Source organism: Ambystoma mexicanum, chromosome 13 (genome assembly GCF_040938575.1).
Source record: "Ambystoma mexicanum isolate Mex_15411 chromosome 13, UKY_AmexF1_1, whole genome shotgun sequence".
In the NCBI taxonomy this organism is placed as follows: domain Eukaryota; kingdom Metazoa; phylum Chordata; class Amphibia; order Caudata; family Ambystomatidae; genus Ambystoma; species Ambystoma mexicanum.
The window spans coordinates 498,415,941-498,441,577 of NC_090938.1; the positions used below are offsets into that span (position 1 = coordinate 498,415,941).

The 25,637-nt window shown below is 42.7% G+C and overlaps 1 protein-coding gene across 3 annotated transcripts in view; it reads right to left on the minus strand.

Annotated features, from left to right (window-relative positions):
• Positions 1 to 25,637, minus strand: part of NSF (N-ethylmaleimide sensitive factor, vesicle fusing ATPase) — a 1,025,749-nt gene that overhangs the window by 110,521 nt on the left and 889,591 nt on the right. For all 3 annotated transcript variants that reach the window (XM_069634162.1, XM_069634161.1, XM_069634163.1), the window contains one exon: positions 2,657 to 2,791. In XM_069634162.1, coding sequence (XP_069490263.1) covers positions 2,657 to 2,791 — 135 coding nt within the window. The remainder of the gene's footprint in view (positions 1 to 2,656; positions 2,792 to 25,637) is intronic.

A 25,637-nucleotide genomic window follows, 5' to 3' on the forward strand; every position in this document is an offset into this window, starting at 1 on the left:
TTGTTGCAGACAGACAAGAGAGGCTAAGAGGCTGCCCATTCTGAAGAGATATTCAGAGGAAGAGTGCTTTGCCCGTTGGAAGGTGTTGAAGTGCCTTAACCTAAATTTTGTCAGAACTAAAAACAGTTTTGAATTATAATGTATTGAAGCTGTGGTGGCATTTCAAAGTACTGAGAGTGTGCTGGTATATTTAGTTGTCAGTAGATGCAACAAACCCAAGTGAAGTGGAGTATTATGAGACAAAGGGGAATGTTCTCATGGTAAACTTGAGTAGAAGTGAAGTTGTTGAAGTAGAGGCAGCAGCTTTGTGCCGTCATCCTGAGCAATATACCTACTGTGAATCCTAATCTTCTGGTATTAGCCTATTTGACCTAAAATTTACCTAATGACAAATTCGGTCGAATTTTGCATGGGTGATTTGGCCTTTGGGGCAATTTGGTCGCATATATTGCAAAATAAAATACCAACCCTGGAGAGTGAGGGTTGCGGTGATGTCCCCTGCTCCCCATGTTTGGTATTTTGCAATTTTGGGGGTGCGGGCAGTGTCCGTAGCTTCCATAAAATTGGAGGCAGGGACAACAAAAAAACACACAAAATAAAATGCATGCACGTTTAAAGTGGGCTCCAAGCAAATTGATTTGCGGCCAGTTTGCCGCAATCAAAACAAATTTGATAAAACATACCCAAACCAATCTTCTGACTAATTATGTAATAACTGTTAGCCAAGAACTTTGTTTCACTGACAATTGTAGAAGTGGCATTTCTTTTGAACTGTGACAAAGCTTCTTGTGTTACTGGAAGTGGTGCCAAAGCATTGTGGTGGGGAATACCATTGGTGTCATTATGAGGAAGTGGAAAGTCCCTATTTTGCCAAGAAGAAAAGATTTACTATTGTTGGAACTTTGGTTAACAAAACCTTACCATGACATTTAAAAATCAAGTACTGATCTCAGACTACGTTACCTACATGGATTTCCTTGTTTCTTTCTTTTGTTGAACATTGGAGAATAATTCACTTTCAATCCAGGGGAAGGGAACTCGCCCAGGTTATTGAGCGGTTACTAAGAAACTGTGAATATTTTGGATTTTATTTGAATTGCTATACATTTTTCTTTGTATTTGATGTTTAGTGTGAGGGCCAGACATGTTAGAGTGTTTCCCTTTAGTTTTGGTTAGCCATAGAAATCCTTAGCAGAGTAGGGATAGTGAGGAATTTAATATCATTTTTACTTTAATAAAATGGCATGTTTTGAACAATCATCAAACAGTTGTCCGCCTCGCATTGCTGGCACAATAGGTGTGGATGACTGTGCAAGGTTAACATGTATCTATGTTGAATACAGTGTGGACACTTTTTTTTATAGCATTCCCTGGCGAACAGACGAAATGTGTGCAATATTGATTTGTTTTATGGTCTGAATTTGAAAATGTATAATGAAATCTAGTTATTTTTTTTATAAATAACTTGATGTTCAAGGGAAGGTTGTGCTACTTGTTCCTAAATTGATTTTCACTGAAATGTCTGCAAGAGACCAAGTTAACACAGTCCTAGTGTTTCAAATCATATAGAACCATACCAACACCCAGGAATCTGGTACTTCCATCCTGCACTAATCAACACCACAGGTTTCACACCTGGCTGACCCCCCCGCCGCCACTTAGCACCCCATGCTGTTTTTCAGGACCTGTGCATCGAGGGCAAAAGAAAATGGCAGAAATGCAATACACAAAACCCCATCCATATCACAATACCATTTAATTGGGCATTAATACCAGTAGTTACCATGCTTAGAAAGAAATGGGAGGTATAAACCATGAAGCAATCGATACAAACATGATATTGCTATTATTGTTAAACTTGTAATAATTCGATGAGTCACGTTGTATGGGTTATTTCTATACTCAAAGGCTACTTCAAAGCACCGGAGGGGCACTTTAAAGAAGACCGCACAACTATCATGTTGGAGTTGTAAAGTGTAAGTGTGGCTAAGGTGCAATTGAAAGTTCAAAGTGCTGTGGGTTGGACCAAGAAGTACCCGATTAATGGGAAAGGGAAGGGTGGTTGCAGATTATTCATTTTCTTGGTTATGCATTTTTTCATTAATTTATTTAAAGCTATCACAAGGAAACATTTCAAAATGTGTTAAATTAAAAACACTTTAAAACTCTTATTTGAATGTGTATGACCTTTTTGCAACAGACCTTTCATTGTCTTCAATCTACACTGAGCTTGCAGTCATCTTTTTATTAAACAATTATCTTGGTAAAATATATGCTAATTTCAACCAATTTGGCATGTTTACCCAAATGTGTTTGCACTCCTACTCCCCCAGTCTTATTTGTGCCCCCTGGTGCCCCCCCATCCAGCCCTCCCCAATAATAATTTCTAATAAAAACATCCCAAGAAGCGTGAAGCCTAACATGCCAAAATGTTTGGTGGCCTCCAAGTGCACCATTGACGTACAACACCTTGCCAAGCATGCCCTTACTACACTTCACAGTCCAGTGGTAGGAGCCTGAAACAGGCTTCCCACAAACATGTACTTCACTGTGGGCTCCATTGCTAGAAAATGCAAAAGGCTCCACTATCCAGATGACGGCACCAGGCTGTGATGCCAGGTACCTGCTGAAGGCCACTTGCTACGATTGAACTCACCTCCAAAGCCTCCATGAGCTGCTCCCCTGTGGTGATGTTTGGCACAGCAATGGTGGTGCTGAAAGCGTCCAACATTTCCATTTCTTGAAGAACGTCCTTGCGGCTTGTAGTTCCGATGATCAGTAGCTTGCGTCCCTTGAGAAACGAGGATGGAGGGAGAAGGAAGAACAAAGAGTAACCAGGGATTTAGCACAAGGTTTCAGTTCGCTATAGGTCAACATAAATGCACACCCAGCAGAGGCATCGTAGAAACACAGAATGTGAGGGGAGTGGAGGACCAGATAGGCCTATCAATCTTGCCCAGACATGACATGGTCTGTAGGCTAATACTCGTCTATGGAATGCTACCATTTCTCTCTTCTGTGATAGTTCTTTCTGAATCAACAACATTGCCTCGACCCGCTCTACTGAGAAATTGTTTCATGCATTTGTTAATATTTCCAAAAGAAATACATGTTCTAATGTTAGTACTTAGCCTTTCTTTTCAATGTTATATTGTGACCACGAATTCTAGGAGTACACTTCCAGCGAAACATTCTAGACATGACTATTAGGTTTTCCCCTTATAAAGTGCAATTTCTCTTGCATTTTCCACTTTTCCTCCAGTGTATACATTGTTCCAATCGTGGTCCTATTGTGACGAATCCCTAGATGTCATCACTTCTACCCAAGGGGGAGCCCATTCCCATGAGGCCAGGCAAGTGAGGTTGCTACCCAACAGTCCTTTTGGGGTGATGCACAGCAGGAGGCTCTTGTGGAGAGAGACTCCCCCCTCTGGGGACAGGGACAGATATCTAGGGAGAATGTGGTATTATCACGTCCAATCCAACCCTCATATCCTCCCACACACAATTCCACATCACCCCATGTATGTGTGTAAGACCATAGAGAGAAACGCTACTGAGGCCAGGGAGAGTCCAGACTACCTAAGTAGGACTTGTGGAACAAAGACTGAGACGGGGAGGAGGTACGCAACTATGAAGAATGCTGCCAGGAAGTCACGACGCAAGAAGGTTTCTGAAGCCCAGGACATATACAGCCACGGTAGTGGCTGTGTAGGTATGGTTAAGTTGCTGTTTCCATAGGAAGAGATCTTTTTGGGCGGCCTAGAACTACGCTCCGCCTGGACGAATCCTCACCAAACTTTGCAAGAAAAAGTATATGGGCCACTCTGAATTTTTTCGCAAAGTTTGGTGAGGTTTGGTCTGGGGGGAGGGGGGGTGGGTGGTAAGAGTTATAGGGGGGGGTCCCAAAACGTCTTTTCTTCCCATAGACTGAATGGGGGAAAAACTTTGCGCACGGCTACAAATTTGCGGCAGGTACAGGGGCTTATTCCAGAAAGCGTGCTTTTGTAAATTTGGTGACCTTCCGTGCAGTACTTTTCATAAAAATGACCAAAAAGTAGGTCTGAAAAAATTAGTGATATCTATGTCTGCTTCGCGGTCACACTTCCCTGTTCGGTCCACGGACAAGATAGCGATTGGCTAATGGGCTGGTATCATGACCGCGGACACACGACGTCTCTGCCGATTGGCTGCAGCGAGACGTGTTCTGCGTCAGATTGTTTGGATGCACCCGACATCTTGGATCCGCCAATAGCGGAGCGACAACCAACGCAAACATGCTATATTTATAAAACTGTTTTGCTGTTTCAGAACGTTGGAAAAGGTTCAGACAGTAAGACATGGGTGATCAATGCATTTGTTCTGGCGGTCGGTCTTCATGATTTATTTTCTATGGCCACTTTGTACGCACAGAAAATGAGGGGTCCAATAACGGTAGTATTTCAGTCCATGCAGTGCACAGGCAACTTGTAACTGCTGCAAGGACACACGTGGTGTTAGCGACCATAGAAATTGACAACATGCCGTAATTGCATTACTTTTTCCTATGGGTATTGTATTCTTTAGTACACCGCCATGGGTGTGACATGCTACGGTGGTTGTGGCCAGGGCCTAGAGTCTTGGATGCATGGCCATCAGCCAAAGGCCGAAGGCCTTACTTCTAAGACTGTAGGCCCTGGCCACAACCACCGCAGCATGTCACACCCATGAATACACCCGTAGTATTGCATATCGATTGCCTGGTTGTGGGGAGTGTGTACACTCCATGCACCCAAGAACAAAGTTATAAGCACTGGACGTCCAAGCCACTGCACACCTATCCCATGTAATATCTATGGAAATACACCTGGGAGTGCAGCCTCTGGTCAGAAGCACTAAAGGATACCACACCTATAGAAAAACCACAACTGCCACACATCACTGAGGTGGTTGTGGGGAGACCCTGCATTCTTGGGTGCATACGTCAACAAAGTTATAACCTCTTCACTTACAAGCCAACATGGGTTTTATCTAGTGCAGTGGTTGTGGCCAAGATGTATACTTTTGGGTGCATGGTTCAGGCTGTATGCCATACACCCAAGCATGTACACACTGCCCACAACCACTGCAGCTTATCACATTTATAATTCACACCCACACAATCGATTATGTATCTGGCAGGTGTGGCCAGCTCCCAGAGTTTTGGGTACACATTCAGTACATGCAACATTTACAATGTTTCCTTCTATGGGTGTGCTACTGATTTTTATGCAACCATGGGTGTAATATGCTGCAGTGATTGTGGCCAGGGCCTACAGTCTTGGGTGCATGACCATAGGCCGGACGCCATACTTCCAAGACTGTAGGCCTTGGCCACAGCAGCATGTCACAGCAATGGGTACACCTGTAGTATTCATTATTGATCAGATGGTTGTGGGGAGTGTGTACAGTCTAGGCTGCATGGCCAAAGGCCATGCACCCAAGAAGAAACTTCTAAGCACTGGAGTTATAAGCCACTTCACATCCATATATTGAAATGTATGGACATACATCTAAGATTTTAGGCCCTGCCCACAATCACTGCAGCATTTCACAGCTATAGAGAGACCCCTAGTATTGAACATCACTCAGGTGGCTGTGGGGAGGTTCTGCAGTCATGCGTGCATGGCCACAGGCCATGCACCCAACAGCACAGTTATATGTAGTGTACTTACAAGGCACAATGGGTGTGATATGGTGTGGTAGTGCATCACTCAGGCGGCTGTGGGGAGGGGCTGCAGTTATGGGTGCATGGCCGAAGGCCATGCCCCCAAAAGCATATTTGTACTAGTGTTGTTATATGCCCCAATGGATGTCATATGGTGTGGTAGTAGTGGCCAGGATGTAGAGTATTTGAACAAAGTAATACGCACTGCAGTTGTAAGCACCTATGGATTTTATATACTGTATACCCATTCATTGATAAATCTATGGCCTCACACTCACATCTGTAGCCTGTGGCTACAAACTACTGCAGTATATCACAGCTATAGGTACACTTGTACTATGCAACATCATTAAGATGGTTGTGGGGAGGGCGTAGCGTTTTGGGAGCATGGCCGAAGGCCATGCTCCGAAAACCAACTTTGTAAGTAGTGAAATTACAAGGCACAATGGTTCCGATATGCTGTGGTGTTTCTGCCCCGGACCCAGAGTGTTGCCTGCATGCCCAAAGGCCATGCGCCCAAGATTGAAGTCATAAGCAGTGGGGTTATAAGTGAATATGGGTGTGGTGTAATGCGGTAGTTGTGTACACGTCCTAGCGTCTTGGCTGCATGGCTGCAGACGATGGTCCCAAAAGTTAATTTAAAAATAGTTAATTTACAAGGACCATGGTTTTGATATGCAGTGATGGTTGTGGGTAGGAACTATACTCTTTGCACCTTGGTCGTAAGGCGTAGGTGGTAGGTTACACAACCAAGATACAAGGGCCAGCCTACAGCCACAGCAGCATATTGCTACCATAGATTTGACGTGTAGGTTCGCATGTGTACAAAATGACTGCTAATATACTTACGCCTTACTTTGTTCAGAATCCATATATGTTTAAAATGCATTTAGTACTTGGCGGAGGTATCCTTTCTTATTTTCTGTGATAAAAGAAAAAGGTATGTTAGTCTTTGCATTTTATGAAAACTTACTACATTGCATAATAGACAGTTTACCTTTTTTTTTACCCTCATATTTAGTTTACAAACCAGTGTACTGTGCATTCCGCTCAGTTTCTGTGTTTGCTTTTCTAATCCTTCGGTCTGGGGAAAAAAAATCCTTGTTGGATAAAAAAAAACTTCATTTGCTATAGTACTAACTACTTCCTTGTTTCCTTTGAGTGTTTCCTTCTCCTTTCTGATTAATGTTATGTTTGTTGCCTTGCTGCCAATTTTTAACAACAGTTAGATACCTCTAGGCGTATTCTAACTGTGCATTTGTTCTTACAGATCTGTGATATTCATTAATTTGTGTTGTTGTTATATCCTCTTGGGCAGTTAGATACCTGTAGGCGTATTCTAACTGTTTGTAGTCTTTCACATAATTTTTTGGTAATCTTGAAGTACACATTATTTATTAAATTTTGGCTTGGCTTTAAGAAAATTAAATACGCATTTGTAAGATTAGCTGGCAATCTCTGCTTTAGATTAATGGTGCTATCATTACATTCGAACCATCCACATTTCTTTTTAATGTATGCAGTGTAGTGACCTGCATTGGTTGTAACTCCTGCATAGTAGATAATACCTATTGTTGTAAAGGTTTTCTTTCCAAGTGACACTTGACCGTCTGTGAATCCAGTCAGTTTGCAGTTGTTTTTAGAACCATCTGCATTATAACGTGGAAGCATAAGTATTATGTAGGCACTGTGTGATTGTATCAGTAAGCTGGAGCGATTGTCTGAATTGCAAATAGTACATAATCCGCCATGGTTTGCATTCTGTACAAGTTGCTGAAATGGAATAGATTCACAATTAGGTATGTAAACATACACAAATCGCTCATTTGGGATTTGTTCTTGTATCACATTGCTAGAGAGTGCATGTATGTTTCCACATGTACGAAATCTGGAAGATTTCATTTACAGGTATGCTTTTGTTTTCCAATACTAGTAGAAAGTACATTAGAACATCTTGTGGATCTTCTTGTGAGTTTATAGTGAATCTCACCATTCTAGCACAGTGGTCCAATTCTTGCCTTATTCCATGCACACTGTACGTGTTGTCAGGATTGTTTGTTGCGTTTCTATGAAGCACTAACATTTGCAAACACAATTGGTCTGTACTGTGTAAGTAAATATTGTTAACAATTGGTGGCAATTGAAATAGAATATTCATTGCTACATTTGCATAGCAACTTACCCCAGTTTCATTTGCAAATTTGAATGGACCAGCTAGTTCTGCATCTCAGTGCATTTTTCAGAGTTTCTGTTCCTTCTTTGAAGACGTACCTGGTTCACATTCCCTAATAGATTCTTCTTTGTTTGTGGTAATTGATGAAGCTTTAGCTTCTTTTCTTTTCTTTGAGGGATTTGCTGTTGGATTCTGTTGCATTTCTGTTTGATTTAGTTTTCTTTTACCACGTTTTACTTTATCTGGAATATGATATTGTTTCAGATGGGGGGTGTACAGTGAACACAGTCTATTGTATTCTAGAATGCAAGGAATATCAGCTTTGACTTTACTTGCAACACAGTTCATTAGCAATAGACCGTCAAGTGTACCTAAGCGTGATGATGCTACATAGCTCATGCCTTCTTCAAACACTGTTTCCTATATCTATCAATGCTTTGACTAGGGTAAGACCTTGGGATTTATGAATGGTAACTGCATATGCAAGAGTTAGAGAAAATTGCTCTCTACGTCCATACATGCCTTTGAAGAGAAGGAATCAAGCAATTGAGCGCCCTATCCTTTTCACTCCTGAAAGTTTATCAAAGCGAATATTGACAAACTGAATATTGCTATCACGTGGGTTTGATTGAAAGCGAACAACTGTACCCAGTGCTCCATTATTGAATTTGAAACAGCTTGTAGGAGTTGGCATTAAGGCCATCCAATTGACATTTTTGTGCGCTAATTGTTCCATAACATCAGTTGCACATGCATGATCGCCATAAAGTGCATGAATGTTCCGGTTTTTCAATACTACTTGTGCTTCTTGCGATAGTACACCAACTCTAATACTTTTTAGGATGTTGGCATAAGTGGGATCTGCAGATTGCCGCATGTTGTCTGTTAATTCTCTCTATTGGAAATGTTGCCAAAGGTTAACATGTCCTATGCTGCCAACAGTTTTACGGTAGAGTTTGTGACCTAAGGTTTCAAAAATATTTCACCTTTCACTGGTGTCAATTGTAGGAGATCTCCGAAAAAGATAATGTGTTTCCCTGCAAAGAGTTCTTCGTTGTTATTTTTAAGTACGTCCTGCAATCTGAGGTGAATCAAAGCTAACATTAGGTTGGAGACCATGCTCACTTCATCTATTAGTAGCATTTTCATTTGTTTCAATACTTTGCGTACTTCCTTTGCAGCTTCTGCAGAAAGTTTGTAATAGTCTAATTTATTTTGATGCTCTACGTGAAGCAGTAGTAATCGGTGTAAAGTGACACTGCCTGTGTTGTAGGCAGCTAAACCTGTGGGGGTCGTTACAACAGCTGACAGTTTGTTGTTTGTCAATTGTTGAAGAAACTTGCTGATGATTTTGATCAAGAATGTTTTTCCTGATCCAGCTTCACCACTCGCGTACAGCAGTATAGGTTTGTAATTTTGGCAGGTACATTCTTTATTTTCGTGTTGTACACTATGTACAATTTGTTTTGTTACGTCTTCAAAAATGGTGCGCTGATCTTTGTTAAGTTTTGCTTGTTGTACAGTTAAGTCTTCTGTATCTTCTTGATACTGATACATGGTGTTTTCTACTTCTGCCATAGCTACTTCTGCCTCATTTGCTATTAGTGGTTGTCCTAGTGGTTCTTGACTTCCTGTTACAGAAGGTTGACTACTGTCACAACAGTCCTTATCTAGTTGGGCCTGAAGTTCTTCCTGTTGCTGCTCATTGTTTTGTACTGTGTAAAGTTCACATCGGTGATGGCGCTTTCATTTGCTTTGAAAGCATCTACATAGCAGTCATAGTTATCTAGTATGTCTTCCTCTTTTCTCCATGGTTTAAAATGTTGTAACAGAGACATGTAATATAGTTCTTTCTGTTGAGGAGTTTTTAATGACTATTTTACATGATTAATTAAGCTTTGTTTGGTAAGTTTCACTAAGCTCCCTTCACAATCGGTCACTATATCTACGTTTGCTTTCATGGGGTTTAATATTTTTGTATGCAAAGTTTTGAGCTATGTGGTATAGACACATGCTTTCCAAAGTGCTACTCCTGTTCAGATAGTATGTGTCCAGTAAATTGTTTTTTAGAACGTCTTGGCTGTTGGGATCATTTCTGGCAATTGTTTCTATGTCCTCATATGATTTCAGCACTCTTTTCCTAGATTTAGCAGGAACAAGACTTAGCCATACTATGTTGTCCGATTTTCCATACAACGCAGTACCGGTTAAACGATCTGCTGCTTCATAGGCACCACATTCTCTATTAGAGAGCATTTTTATGCCTAGGCTGTACAATTTCTGTGATAGTGTTTTGTCTGATGCTAGGTCACCCCAGAGGTCTTGAAGCTCTGTTTTTTCTGCTTTTGTTAAGTAGGCTGTAACATATCGTGCAACAGCAGTAGAATTGTCTGCAATGTACTGCACATCTATGTTTGCATTCCATAAGAGGGCAATGATTGCATTGTAATCATTGATATATTTTGATTCTTCTGTTCTTTTTATGTAATACGTGTTCTTAGGTGTTTACCTTTAACACTATGTCGAACTGAAGATATGAAGTTGTTTACTTCACCTGTTTCTGTAACTGGTCTAGGGAAACCAAAGCGGCATTTGGTGTAGTGTTTACCTTTGTTTTTGTATTTGCAGCGACAATATTTGCCACATTTGTGTCTTAGAGAGTTGCATGGGCAGATTTTACAATTTCAATGTGTCTGTTGTGAAGGGATTTCACAAGTGACATATTTTTGAATAAACTGCAAAACAGTGCTATCACTGTCGTGACCAAATTTAGGTGCACCTTTGATCCGTAACAGCATGTGAACATGTGGTGCTCCTCTCGCTTGATATTCTTTTCTCCAAAAGAAGTGTTGCACTTCTCCAAGGGGAGGAAGAGTTTTATTGCAAATAAAGTGTAGCATGGCAATAAAACGATGATGGAAATATCTTGACACATTAACTGGATCTAGAGAGCAAAGTTCTCCAGGTGTTAATATATCTATGTTGTTTTTGTTGCTGTTTGCTATGCGTAGGAACTCATGTAAATCTTCCCATGCATATTCTGCACAACTTAGTTTATCAAACCAAGTCGGTGGTCCAAGGTTTCTGATCATACAACGCACGTCTCCGTGCCGTCGGAACAGTATTCCTTTGTACCACGCATGTTTGCAAACAAATTTGTTATACTTGATTCTAAAACCTCATCTTTTTCCTGTACTTTTTGTATTAACTGCGTAGCTGACATATTTTGAAAGTGGGTTCCAGATTTCAAAATGTGTGCAACTCCGTAACATAGCATTGCTAATTCACTTTCAGAGAGTAGGTGGAATATTTATTCTACATTTTGTCTAAATCTGTGATCTTGCAAATACATTCGTAATGAGCGGTATTCTGATGCCCCAATCCGAGTGGGTCTATCATCGTATCTTCCACCTTTGCCAGTAGGAAATAGCAGTGGAAAAGCACGTGCTTCTATACTTTTTTCCCATATACTCATTGGTGAACATTTGGTTTGTCGCATTTGGTAAGTTTCTAGTGCATCATCTATGCTTTCATTGGAATGCAATGTATGAATTGTGTACTGGTCCAAAAGAGTGGATACTGTAGCAGGATCCAGAAGTTCAAATTATCCAGTTTCTGATGGCTCTTGAATTATTTCAGTTGTTTCCCTTAAGCTTTCTTCAACATTTATTTCCTTGTAGTACTTGTAATTGTCTTTTAGATATTGCAATGCTTGTCTAACTTTATGTAAACCCACCAGTTGTTGCCAAATTTGTTTGTCTTTTGTTGGTACACCATTTACCAATACTATTAAAGAATGCTCTATTGAACGTTGCACTCCTAAAGTGTGTCATTTTCGGTTAGATCTATTGGCAAATAAACTACTTTGCCACAAATGCCTTTCACCAATTCAGAGGGAGGTAATTTTGCTGTTTTTGGATGAAGGCGTATTATTGCTTGAAATGAGTAAACTGTTTGAATTATGATGCTCTTATACAAATTGAGTTGTTGTAGGATTTTTGGTAGTGGGAACAATTCCAAATTATGTGTAATAGCACGTGAAGGAGTGTGGTTGTTGTCTAATTTTGTAGTGCAGTAACTGCAACATATTAGGCGTTCAGTTAGTTCATATTTGTTTTCTGCTAAAAGATAGACCGCTAATTCAAACCATTTAGAATCTTCATTGTTTTCTATTTTGTATGCTATGTCTATATTTTTTGTGTTCCTTTTGTAAAACGTTCTGCGGCAACACACACACACACATGGTTTGATACTTCAGCCGATGCCCTCTTAAATTTTAGTATTTCTTTTCTGTATGTGTGTAATAGAAGGTTGCTATGTGCAGAATTGTTGCTACTATGTTCTAAAACTATTGCATTTTGTAAGTGAATTTCACTTCCAAAATATTTTCTCTGAATACAGTAAATTTCTTCTTGTAAGTATTTGGGTGTACCATGCAGAAGAGTATTATTTAAATTGCCTAATTCTGAAGCTGTACTTTTTGCATAGTATATTTTATACACTAGATTTGTTATATTTTTAATGATGTACTGATATCATTTTGATATCATTGAAGGTGCTTTTGCAAATAGGCCCAGAAATGCAGGCTAATGAATGTCCTGGTAGTCCTGTGTATTTGCGCACTGAACAAATATCCATATTTTGCAACACTTTCATTTTACTTTTGTCTTTACCTTTTACATACGGATTGAGGAACTGACGTAAAGATTTGAAAGACTTGCTTGGAATGGCTCATTGATGTGCACGGCCATTTGTATACTGGACGGTGTGGTTCTGTCGAATTGAGAAGTAATTCTGAGTTTTCAGGGGATACTTTTGTAAGCAGTGTTTCTTGTTCCATGATGGTACTATTGACTTTTTCATACCCTCGTCCACTGCTATGGATGGCAATTGTGTTTGTTTGATTTTGTTTGTATGCTTCTTCATTAAAATATGGTTCTGTGGTTGTCGTGTGACTCCATTCACCGCCACAAACATTTAAGAAATTATTTTTGTTCACATTCCGTATATTGCTGAGTTTCTTTTGTAGTTTGGTACTTAGTTTTGTTAGTGCTTTCATCCTGCTTAACACTAATATAAACAACTTCCTTTTGTGAAGGATTGCACTGTCCACGAGAGCTTGTAGGATACATTTTCTACTGTAGGTTTTAAGGGTTGAGGATGATTTCGGACCTCTTCTTATTAGATTTCGAAGGACTCTGGTGAAACATTTTTGCTAAAATACTTTTTTTACTGTGGGTTCTTGTTACTATATCAGGATTATTAGGAGCATTGCTAGCTGTACTGGTAGCCGATTGTTTGCCAAGATGTTTGTGTTTTGTGACCCCCCCGGGACAGCAGCGCTATACAAATAAAATAAATACAAATACATTTTGATGGATGAGGTAAAGTTTCGGTAGTTGACGCTTGCTTTGTTTTGCTAAACGACTGTATTAGCTGGTTTGTTCCAACGTTCTCTAAAAACTCTACTACAGATGGATGCTTAGATTGGACACTTTTCTTTTTATTTGCTCTAATTCTGCGTTTCTTTCTACGGACTTGCTTTTTGGTAGGCATTCTTTGGTGTCTGTTGAAAAAAGAAGGCATGATTTGGTCTTTTGTACAATGTATGTGTGTTGTGTGCATGATTTTGATGGGGAAGCTGTTTGCCGTGGTGTGTGAATGTGCATTGGACTCTTACAATAAAGGTAGTACTGTACATACTTTTTTTTGCGAAAAGACCAGGTTTCTTCGGATATGTCGTTTGCAGTGTAGATGCTGTTGCTTCCCAGCAGAGTAGTCTTCACTGCGATTGAGAGAAAAAAAATTATTCACTTTGTGTGTTTAAAGCAGTGATGATACTGTACACGTTAACTGTCCATCATTTGTCAGAGTATTCTCCTTTCGTATTGCAACACAGTGCATGTGTGCATTTCACTTCACTATGTGCTGTCTTTGTATGTTTTTTGCAGTATGTTACTTGCAAGTTCTTCAGAAATGAGAACAATTTTAAGGTTATGAAAATGCCTTGTTTTTTTAAAGCTATTTTATCTATAGGTGAGAGGTTTGTAAGCGATAGGACATTATAGTAGATAGGGAAACATTTTCTACTTTCAAATTATAAGTATGATGCCGAAAAATTGGGAGACACTCAGAGGGAGTTGTCACCACAGCAATCGGGAGCGTTTATTTTTCCCATACGATAGCATTGCAAGTAGCATTACTGCAGGCCGTACACAGTACACAACTCAGACATTTTGTAATGTAAACTCGAGTTTCGCGCTAAATAGGCATGCCTGTAACGTATATATAGGTTATGCGTGAGACAATAAGACGTAGTGCGGTTTGCCAATGAAAAATCAGATACTTAAAATGGGAAGCGTTGGTATGTATTGCCTATGCAGATTTAGTGGCATTAATTTGTTTAAATGAAATCATAAGGGTTGCACATCTTCTCTGATTAAAATATGCATACCTGTACTCTATACTCGTGCATGTGCGCATGCATGGAGGTGTACGTATAAATCCACGACACTTGCAGTCATTTGTGAGGTAGGTGCTTTGCAACGATATGCGACTTCCATTCAGAGTCATCGATAGTAAATTTGAAGTGCACAATGTTGCTGACGGAGTTAGATTTAGCGATGTTTAATGTGATTGGTGGATGGTTGTGTGACTGCTTAGTTGTGTCCAATGAGGGACTGGATTTGCGACTGATGTGGAAAGGGTAGAAGGACTGGGTAAGAGTTACGTGCCGCACGTAGACAACGCTTGTCCGTGGGTAGGGAGTGTCACATATGGGTTTCTACAGCAAATCCAGCATGGAAAGGGGACTTTAGGCATTAGCCAATCAGATGTTCACATTGCTCTTTTGTGTCGAAAGACGGTGCGTATACTGAAGATGGCAGAGGTGGAGAGGGTCAGGCTTTTGGTGCTTGGAGATATTTTTGTCCATGGCTTACAGCACTATGCCGAGAGTAGGCATGTGGCACACCATTTCGATGTGAGAGGAGTGGAGGTGGTGTGGAGAGCTGAGGCTGATGGTGATGTTGCGCCAATTCTGCAAGTTTACAGACAAATGCGTACGATGACCTCTCCTCATGTGGTACTTTTGCACTACGGTGCTTGCCATTTGGGGTACGTGAGGTCACGTACTTTGTTGGAAGATTTAAGAGAGTTGGTTCAAGCACTCGAACATCTTTCCAACTGCAAAAGTATTTTTTTCCGGTTTAGTCCCTAGAGGAAAATGAGACAACTGTTCTTTTTCCTGTCCAGATCAAAGAATTGGGAGGTGTAACATCAATCGCGGCATGCGTGCTTTCATGTTACGAGCTGGTATGTTTTTCTGCAGCCACGACAACATTGATCCCAGTAATGCAGATTATTTTGCAGCAGATGGTGTTGCACTGTCTTCTTTGGGAAATGCCATGTTCTTTTGCAATGTACGGCTTGCTTTAGAGGAGGTTCTGTAATGGTTGTAGGAGGAAAGTAAGAACAAAACATTTTTTAAAAACCCACAATATAACAGGTGTCTGTAAGGCATCTGCCCAAAAAATTTTTAAAACCGGCTCTCTTCAGAGCCCACCTTCAAGGGGAAAAGGGGATTATTACTTAACTGTACAGTCGTCACGCTCTGATCCTGTACTTGTTCGCGGACATGGCGGTAGTTTGCAGGCAGCGCATATTACCAACGGGGATTCTGGGGTGGAGACGCATGAAAATGAGAATGAGCGCAGCTAGGCATTGGTCAATACAGTTCAGTAGGTGTGTTCTGAACGGAGAGATTTAGTGAGAACGTCCTCTCCATGACAGGAGACCACTCAGCTATGGCTCTGTGTGCTCGAAAACAGATTATCTTGATTTTGGGAGACTCATGGATACATTGGTTGAAGGTGCATGCAGAAAGTTGCCGTCTATCTACAGATCTTGGATTGCCTCATGCGGAAGTGCACTGGCATGGCGTGCGTGGAATGAGATGGCTGGACTTGGTACCTCTCTGTGTTACTTTACTGACAGAGCGTCATCCTGATATACTTATCATTCATTGCGGAGGAAACAGTTTAGGCCACGTCTCTGGAATTTCTTTGCAATTTGCAATGAAGGAAGGACCTGCGCAGATCATGGATATGTTCCCCAATTGCCACATAGTTTTTTCCCGTATTGCACAAAGACACATATGGCTGCGTTCTTCTGCATTTGGTCCACAAATGGAGAAAGCAAGACGCAATGTGAATAAGGCTGTTTGTGCTTTTCTAAGAGATGTTGGAATGTCATCATTCCACAATGAAAACATTTTGTTTCAGAGCCCTTTCATTTTTCGCCGAGATGGCGTCCATCTCACATATGCTGGCAACCAACTTTTTCTTCACAATGTACTAAATGCATTGCATCCTTTTTTGGAATCACACTAACCTATTTGCCATTCCGTTTTTCCCAATGTTCAGTTTTTGAAGCAGACACAACACCACCAAAGGCTCTTTTCAGAGCCACCACTTACTTGCAGCATAAAGTCCATTGGTTTTACTTCATGTGCACCCTCCATTTCTGTGTCCTAAGACTGTCCGCTGACTTTTTCAAAAATGCGCGGGGGCCTACAACGGTCACTTGCTAGTTCTACTGTTAAACTGAGAAAGGGGGCTCTGAAAGAGCCATTTTTTTAATTGTTTTCCACTTTCCTGCTTTTGGGCACACAACACTAGAAGAGGAGGGCAAAGGAGGGTAAGGAAGGGACACCAACCATGGGGATAAGAAGGGGCAGGTGGAGAGAGAAAGCTATAGGGTGATCTTTACTTGGGTAGGAAGCAGTTATTCTGATGCTCCGTGACCGTAGCCTCAAAAGCACTTCGAAAACTCTCCCCCCTGCAGAGTACTGCGTCACAATACATACACACTATTGTCACCTTTGAAAGAAAAGGGCCAATGGCATTTCGAATGGCTTGTGAGGCAGCTGGAGGGAGGCGCTCTCCCACAGGAGTGTCTTTTGTGGTGTGAGGATCAGACACGGAGGATGCTGTGGAGGAAATTAATCTACTACGTTCTTCACATGGCACCACCTTGCGAACGTCTGCACTGTGGAACGAAGTTAGGTAGCGCTTCATGGTTGTAGTACCAAAGCTGTACACACCAGGTCTCCCGCGACTCAGCACCAACTGGCACTGGTTACACCTGACCTTGTTCGCACATGCTTTTGGTACGTTCCCACAAATGGAAAACAACCGCCACACCCACGACTTCCAGCGAGTGCTTGTAGTGCGCAGTTCCTCCACTACATTCTCTTCTTCCTCCTCTTCCTCGATCTCTACATCCTCACCCGTATATCCCGCTGCAGGCCCTTGGGGAGGTGGTGGTGGTGGAGGGTTTGGGGGTGTTTCTGAGGCTAATGAAGCGACAGCCATGGATGCCATAACAATTAGTTTTCCTATTGGTCACTACAGCAGTAAAGGCAGCACAACTCAATCTGCTATAGCCAGAAGCACAATGATGATGCGCTCGGGGGTGTGGCCATTTATAGGGGTGGAGGGATGCGCCTTATCACTGAAAAGCATTCCAAAAATGTTACACACCATGTCCACAGGTAAGCTATTGTCTGCGATATGTGAAATGACATTTTTATACTGTACAATAATTTGCCTTGTGTGTTTAAGTTCTTTGTACTGTTGCGGAAGCACACAAACTGCGTGAATTAGTCCACACGCTCAGCGTGGGTGCGGTCACATGATGACGTCCTGAACACATCCGCGACAGAAATGTGTGTCCGCTGGACAGCAAATGCAGACTAACAAGCGTGCGCATGCACGCAAGTGTCCAACGGACAGTGTTCGGGTTCTCAAACGAATTCAAAGTGTGACACAAGTGAGACGGACCGTTAGGGACAGGCGCAATGTTTGCTGTACTTATGGTTGTACTGCGCATGTGCGTACAAGATATGCTCACTGTACGGACAGGTCCAGTGTCCTTAGGACAACTCCATTTTGTTTGACTATGAACATGCCGGCCACCGCGCCTGTTCTACGGATGGTACCATCTTGGCTGCGGACGATACGGACAGCTATAGTGTCCTTAACACGCTCCCATTTTGCTCATTTACAGACATCCCGGACACCTGGTGTGTTCTACGAACATGTTTTATGTCGTTTGTAAGCGGTACGGCGAGGTATAATGTCCTTAGGACGCCGCTTTCCGTTTCTTTACGCACAACTTGCTCAGATGGTGCGGTCAAACATCAATTCCATCTTAGTTGACATTAGTACGGGTAGGTGTACTGGGTAGGTATACATTCCATTCCTTATGGATAGGTCGAACAGGCGTGCTGTTCGCAAACATTTGAAGTCTTTTTTTTAAAAAAATGATTACTCAAACTCTTTAAGTACAACTACTATACAAAAACATTCCAAACACACACACACACTTCATTCCAAAGAAATACCGGGGGAAGCAGATACTGACACAAATATACGGGAATTAGGATTCAACACGGGCTGGTTGTGAGGGGAAGATTTGTGAGGGGAAGAAGGGATGGATGTTTCGCCAAAACGTCTATTTTCTTCTTGAAGGTTTGGAGATGGTTCACTAGGGAATGGAGAAGAGGGGCAGGTACAGGTGGGACAGTGGTAACATACTTTTCCTCTCACACAGTCCTCCACAAATTCTCTTAAACCTTTAAAATTCTCATTTAGTGTCTCCATTTTCAGTTCAATCCTTTTCAGACTGTCCTCTTCTGTGTCGTTTGTTGCCCTTTCTTCTTTTCTTTCCTGGTCTGTAAAAAATAACTATATATCTATTAAATGCCCATAAAATACTGGCCATTGCTTTGCATACGCAGAGTGCTGTGTACCATTGTTATCGCTATCTTCTGACATTTCCCCATGCGGAAAGTACTCTTCAACCACTCCAAAGTACTTGTCATTTGGTTCAAAACAACAGAAAGGCATTATTATTTCTGCACCACATGCCAAAAAAAGTACACACACATATAAAAAAAATGACTTTCACTTACTATTTTGATGTTATTTCCATTCGTCCTACTGCGTGCCTCCACTGTCGGTCTAGGCTGCAGAGTCTCTGAAGTAATTACGATGGAGGCATCTTTATTTTATTTATTTATTTATTATTTTTTTTTAATGGTACCATCCATTTCATTCTACTTGGGTATTAAATGCATCGTTTCCATTTCACACGTTTAGGTTTCCATATTTATTTATTAATACTTATGTCTTTGTGTCCTTTTTCTATGTTGAACATTTTTTGTGTAAGAGAATAGTACATTTTCAAATACCCCCTGCCTCTTTGGGTACTGTTGACCTCGTCCACCCCCGTCCGCAAACAGGCGCTCAGTCCGTCCCTTTCTAATATCAATAGGGAAGGGGTTCTGTATGTTACATGTATATCAAGTACGTCCATTATACTACATATCTCCCAAAATCACATGATGACAGTGTATATTCAGCATATCAACTTCATTAACACAATGTTATGATTAAGTTCCCCTTCCAAAAACCTGCACAATTGACAACAAAAAAACTTTGTTAAGGGGACGTTATGGTTAAGTTGCCCTAACAAAAACCTGTGCACTTCACTAAAACAAATTCCACCTCCCCATTATAGTTCAAATTAAAACCGAAAAACCCCTGAAATTCGCCAGTTATGGTAAACTAAGCCACCATACCTGCCATCACCACTGTGCACTGCTAACACTAACACCCAGAACATGAAAGATGGCATCACATATGTCATTGATGACATCACATGTTTAGCCTCTTTGTTTTCGTTCACTGCCATATATTTATATCTAGATCCAAAATAGTTTTGCAAACGTTTGTGTAGATTCATCAAATTGGACCACATTTATAAGCCGTTACAATATTTTGGAACCCCCCGCTAATTTTGCCCCCTCTTGACAGAATCCCACCAAACTCTGCAAGAACATGTATATCTAGATCTTTAATCTTTTTGCAAACCTTTGTGTAGAATCGTCAAATGGAGCCTCATTTATAAGCCTTTACAATATTTTGGGACCCTTCCTCTAATTTTGCCCCCTCTTGACAGAATCCCGCCAAACGTTACAAACTCATTCAGAATCAGGTTTCGAATATAATTGCAAGATTCCATGCAGTTTCATTAAGTGGCGCCAAAGTTATAAGCCATCCAAGAACTGCTGCAGTGACTTTCTACTTGCACCCCCATCTTGGGCCAATAGAAGTGCATGGAGAACCTTTGCTTGGTCCTCTTAATACCAAGGTGACCAGCAAGGGGCACTTTATGCGCCAGCTGCAGGAGGAAGGGTCTTACAGCAAGGGGAACCACCAACCTCCTATGGTCTCCTTCTGTAGACTCTGTGGGCTCTCTATACAGGAGTCCACCTTCCCAATAAATCCAATGCTTCCCAGGAGGTTCACCCTCAAGCTGGGAGCAGGCCTGTCTCCTTAGGCCTTCCAGAGATGGGCACTCACGTTGGCCTTTACTGAATTCTTCCCTGTCAGGACCACCTTCTACTAACAAATCGTTTAGTTCAGGATGGTCATTGGGGTCAAACACTTGAGGCATCACCACCTCCCCGTCAGGTCCGGGTGATTGACCAACTACCTCCACCGCAGTGGTAGGCGAGTTAGGGGGAATATTTTCTTTCCCTCTTTTTGGTTTCTTGACTCTGTTAGCCTTGGGTTTCCCCTTTGGCTGGGGCAGGGCATTGGTCTTGGCCAATGCTGTCCTCGTTTGAGACCTTTTGCAGGGTCTGTCAGCAGTATCTCCCACAAGCCCTAAAGCTCTGAGATCGTTGCCCAACAGGACCTTTCCTGGGACACTCCTCTGAATGCTCACTGGAATCCTGACTGCTGTACCATTGATAGTAAGATTTACAGGTATTACTGGGAACATGAGAGGTGGGCCGTCAGCCAACTTAGTGGGCATCAGAGTAGCTCTGGCAACTTCCTCTGAGTCTACCAAGGCAGAATCCACTACAGTTCGACTGCACCCACTATCCCTAAGAGCTGGAGTATCTACTCCATTGATCAGCACACTGTCTTTAAAGTAGTGCTTGGTGTTATCTGGAATCCTAGCATAAGACTCTGCGACTTTAGGCTCCCAGGAACCCAGGGAAACTAAAACTATCTCAGCTTCTATCCCACTGGGGAAGGAGTCTGAGGAGAAGGATGCTCCTGTAATCTCTTTTTCCTCGTAGGAGAAGGCCAGATTAGCAGAGTGGACCCCCAAGGTTTTGACCTTACATCTGGGACCCCCCTTCACGTGGTCAGTTGCTTCACAAGCAAAACAAGATCCATTGGGTCTGTTTACATAGGGAGTCTTATTATAACCAGAGTTCTGTTTTGCAGGCTGACCTCCACTACCCTGTGAGTTCTCTTGTGTCTTACCCTTATTTTTCTTTTTGTGGCCCTTTTGGGAAGAAGATTTATCAGTTTCCCCACCCTCCTTATCTTTGGACTTTTTCCCTTCCTCCTGCTTACCAGGATGAGTCTTGTCCTTATGGGACACTCGATGTGACACCCATAAATCTGCTGCAATGGCAAGCCTCTTAGGATCTATCTCCTTTGAATCTGCTAAATGCTGCTTAAGCTCAGGGGAAGAAGATGCAAAAATATGTTCCAGCTTGACAAGACTCATCATACCTTCAAAGGTAGAAACCTTATAACCTTCGACCCAGCCAGTCAAGTTTTTTAAGGATTCAGTTACATAAGATACCCAAGTACCACCATCTTTTTTCTTATACTCTCTGAATCTTTTTAAGTATTGGGCAGGGGTCTTTCCAAACTTTAAAAGGAGAGTCTGCTTCAACATTGCAAAATCTGCTCTCTCAGCCTTCGACATTTCCATAATGGCACTGCAGCCAGATGGGGCAGTCTGCTAAGTAACCAGGCAATTTTATCAGCATTGTCAACTTGTTGAACTTCACATGCACTCAAATGTATTCAGTCAGTCCATAATGTCATTCTTGTCCTTAAACACTGAGCAGATCTTTTGGAAACCTTGGATGAGAGGAGGCCCCAGACCCATGTCCAGGACCCTTGGGTCCATTGGCAACTTGAAGCTTGGCCAGTTCCAACTGGTGATCCCTGTCTTTCTGTTTTTCTGCCTGCTCGATTTTTAGTTTGGCCATATTAAAATCAAGCTCCTTCTGCCTAAACAGCAGCTCTTGCTTCTTGAATTCAAGTATGGCCTCCCCATCAGCACTGGCAGAGGAAAACATTGGACATTTCATCCTCCCTGTCCTCATGGTCGCTGTGGACCAGTGCAGCGGCAGAACTGTCAGTTCTACCAGTAAGAGCAGCCCCACCTCCTTCTGCACTGTCCTCTGAAGCTATAGCGCTAAGCTGAGCTTCTTGCCACGCCATGATTCTTTGGATCATTTTCATTTTTGTACCTTGAGAGGAGACACCTCTTTCAGCACACATCTTTTTCAATGTTTCGGATTTCGAAGCATTTAAAGTTAACAAGGTACTTGTTCCCGTACTGTTAGATAGGACCATGGCCTTTAAAAAGTTATACTATGACAATTCACTACGTGTCCCGTTAGAAATAACTTGAAATGCCTTCGCTCGTGCGCAACACTGGATACCTTCAGTCATATCCCACTGCTGTACACCAATTTGTTAAGATGGATTTCTGAACTCTGACCTGGAGGGGCAGAGGTTCAGAAGGCCAGCCTAGTTTCTTGGAACAGGGTAACCTCTGGACAAGCCAGACCAATCAGGGTAGCGATGGCGGCAGTCAAGACTTAGTCACAAGAGGGGTGAGGGTAACGGAAAGACCTCAATGAGCACACAAAGCAAGGACACTTACAAATTACTCCAAACAGATGTTATATTAAAAATATAGACACATTTATTACAAGGCCTTTGTAACATCGACCATAGCAAAGAATCACAATAATACTACAGTAAACCAACACATCACAATCAATACAATATATATACAAGACCGCGGGTTCTAAGGAGTTAGGAGCACGTAATATGTAGACCACCTAGATGGGGAGGAAAACAGGCAGTGCAAGTAATCATTAGACCCAGTTCGACATCCGAAATACACCTAACTAGGAGGAAGTCCAAGCCCTACGAAGAGATGAGCCTTATGCTCAAAAGTACCTACACGCGCTGTTGCCAATGGACAAAGGAGGGCCTCTTCAAGGATATCAGGCAGTTCAGGAAGGTGAATGAAGCGATGCAGAACAAGTCCCCACTACTCAAGCAAGGCCTCCACTTGTGGGCAGAGGCAGGGTGAGTGCGGGATAGCGTCGCTATTTCGCAACAGTGGTAGAAAAGAAACAGGCTCCTAACCGAGGGGCCACCGGTTGGGGGATGGACTACTCCCCGGTCCCCGACGCAGGCAGACCCAGACTTCTCCAGTTCAGTTCACGTTGCTGGCAGGCTCAGCTGCGATGATCAGGACGTCTCGACACCATGTAGATTCTGCGTAGCAGGGTAGAGGGTGACCCAAATGCAGCGGACGTGCACAGGTTGTTACCACAGCAGGGCAACATGGCAACCGCGTTTACTCTGGTCCGGGCGCCCTCGTCTCACTTCAGACCTGGGAATGCCAAGTGTACGAAATTCGGTGTGAGGGTGCCGTGGACGCAGAGCAAGCAGTTAGCCAAGTTTCGAGGGCTTCCCCGAAACGACAGCGGTGACTGAGCAAAGCATCCTGCGTAAGCTGGTCAGCCCACTGGTTGGCCCAGGGACACTTCTGAAGAGGCTTACGTGCAGGGTTTGATGAAGTTGCCGGGGATAGTTGATCCCACTATTCCAATGGGTCGAAGCGCCTTAGCAGACCTTCTAGGACGATCAGATGCAGAGGGGTCTTGCAGGACGACAGCAGTTCAGGGTGCCAAACCTTCAGCTGGTCACCAGCGGTTCCTCGACTCAGCTTCTTGTTGCAGGATACTTGGCTCCTTATCCCTTGCTCGGTGTGAACTCAGGAGATCGACATGGTAGTGGTGTTTTCAGCCTCATCTTATCCAAAGTTCCTTTTGCGCCAAAACGGAGAGGGCCCAATAGGAGATCTGCTCACAAACACTCACACCATACGTGGACCTATCACAGACCACTGTGGTCGCAGGCATTCAGGACACTCTAGACTCTCTGGCACCCAGGATGTGTATTGGGAACAGACATCCCAGCCCCCATCCTAGAGGCGCACACACAAGGCATGCAGAAGCCCGCGAAAGCGTTGAGTTTCGCAGGAAAGTGCATGACCAAATAAGGACGGCCCGGGGTCGGCTCGACTTGGGGGGAAGGTGAAGGGGTAAGACTGTAAGCGGACAGGACAAAGAACCTTGTGGCAAGGCCATTTTGGGAGCCAGGCCACCTATTGGTACCAAACGCGGTAAGCGCGGATACATGGCAAAAAAGGGTTCAAAACACAAGATAAACGATATCTGCCACCAGTCCCGTCCGTGACGCACTTGCACAGTTCATAATAAGTCCAGCGAGAGTTTCTAGGGCCTTTGGAATGACTAGAGACCCAAGAGCGCGGTAAGGTAAGTTACGGTGCACTCTTGTTTCATGTTGCACAAAAGCTGCAACATGAGGAAAGGACTAAAGGAAACAAAGTCTCCCAGTACTGACTGTCTTAAGGGCATGTCAGTTTCCCCATAAGAATTGAGCGAAAGCCCAGAGGAGTGCGGCGGAAGGCTGCGCTTCTCTGGCAAAGTCTAGATCAGGGTGTAAAACAGCAAAAAGTTTGGGGGTTGCCACATGGAGGGAAAATTACATACAATTATGAAATCTTTCCTAACAGTGACTGAGGTATAGCCTGTGGCCAGATTGTCCGGGTCATGGTATAAGGTCATGATGCAGACAATCTGGCTACTGGCCATGACCGCGAGGGACAAAAAATGGTGTTAAAGTTGCATGTCCACCTGGGACCGGCTTTGTGGTAAAGGCTATTCGAAGGTAAAATAGGTTTGAAAGGGAAAGAACATGTGCTTGTGGTAATATGGTCATAGGGTTCTGCAGGGTGCCATGGCAAGGGAAGAGAGGCTGTGTACGGAGTCCCACTTTCTCTTTCCATTTTGGCCGTCTCGGATAATCCTTCCTTCCTACAGCGGGACGCCACATGTGTCCCACTGTAGGAAGAAAAATCTATGTTTTACCACCCCGGGTTCCCGCTTTGGGGGTGCTAATGGCCTTTATCCCCATTTCAGGGGCTGCAATTGAGGATAACGGTCCGGAGCCCTCGTTATTTATTTATTTATAACGCGACGAAGCTTGCAGACATCAAGGCGCACACAGACACACTTTGCTTGGGCCGATAACTTGGGCTGCCGGTCTGTTATCACCTGTTTCGGTCCCTGGAACTGGGGGTGAAAGTCACATTATAACCATTAGCATAACACAAAATGCTAATGGAAATGTTGGAAAAACATGTTGAGTCTATGTACTTTACTGAGAAATATAAAGTAGATGGAGTCTAAGATTTTTTGTTCTATTTTTTAACTGTGAAATGTCGTTCCTAAAGGAACCTTTCTTTTGTTATTTAAAAAGAAAAAATGTTTGCATGAGAGCTTAGAACGTTAGGTGAGCAAGGAATTGAGGGAAGAGGCACCAAGCACTAATATGGAGGGGCAGGTGACCAGGGAAGATGTTGCACGTGTGTTACTTCTAAGGTAGTGGGCAGTGTTTCTCATGCTCCTTGATTACAGCTTCAAACGCACGTCGAAAATTGCTTCCCCCTGCAGAGTGGTGTGTTGCAGTATATATAGAGGACTGTTGTCTTCCAAAGATATGGATTAACAGCCTCTTTTATTGCTTGCAAGGTATCTGGTGGGATGTTGTGTCCCACAGAAGTAGG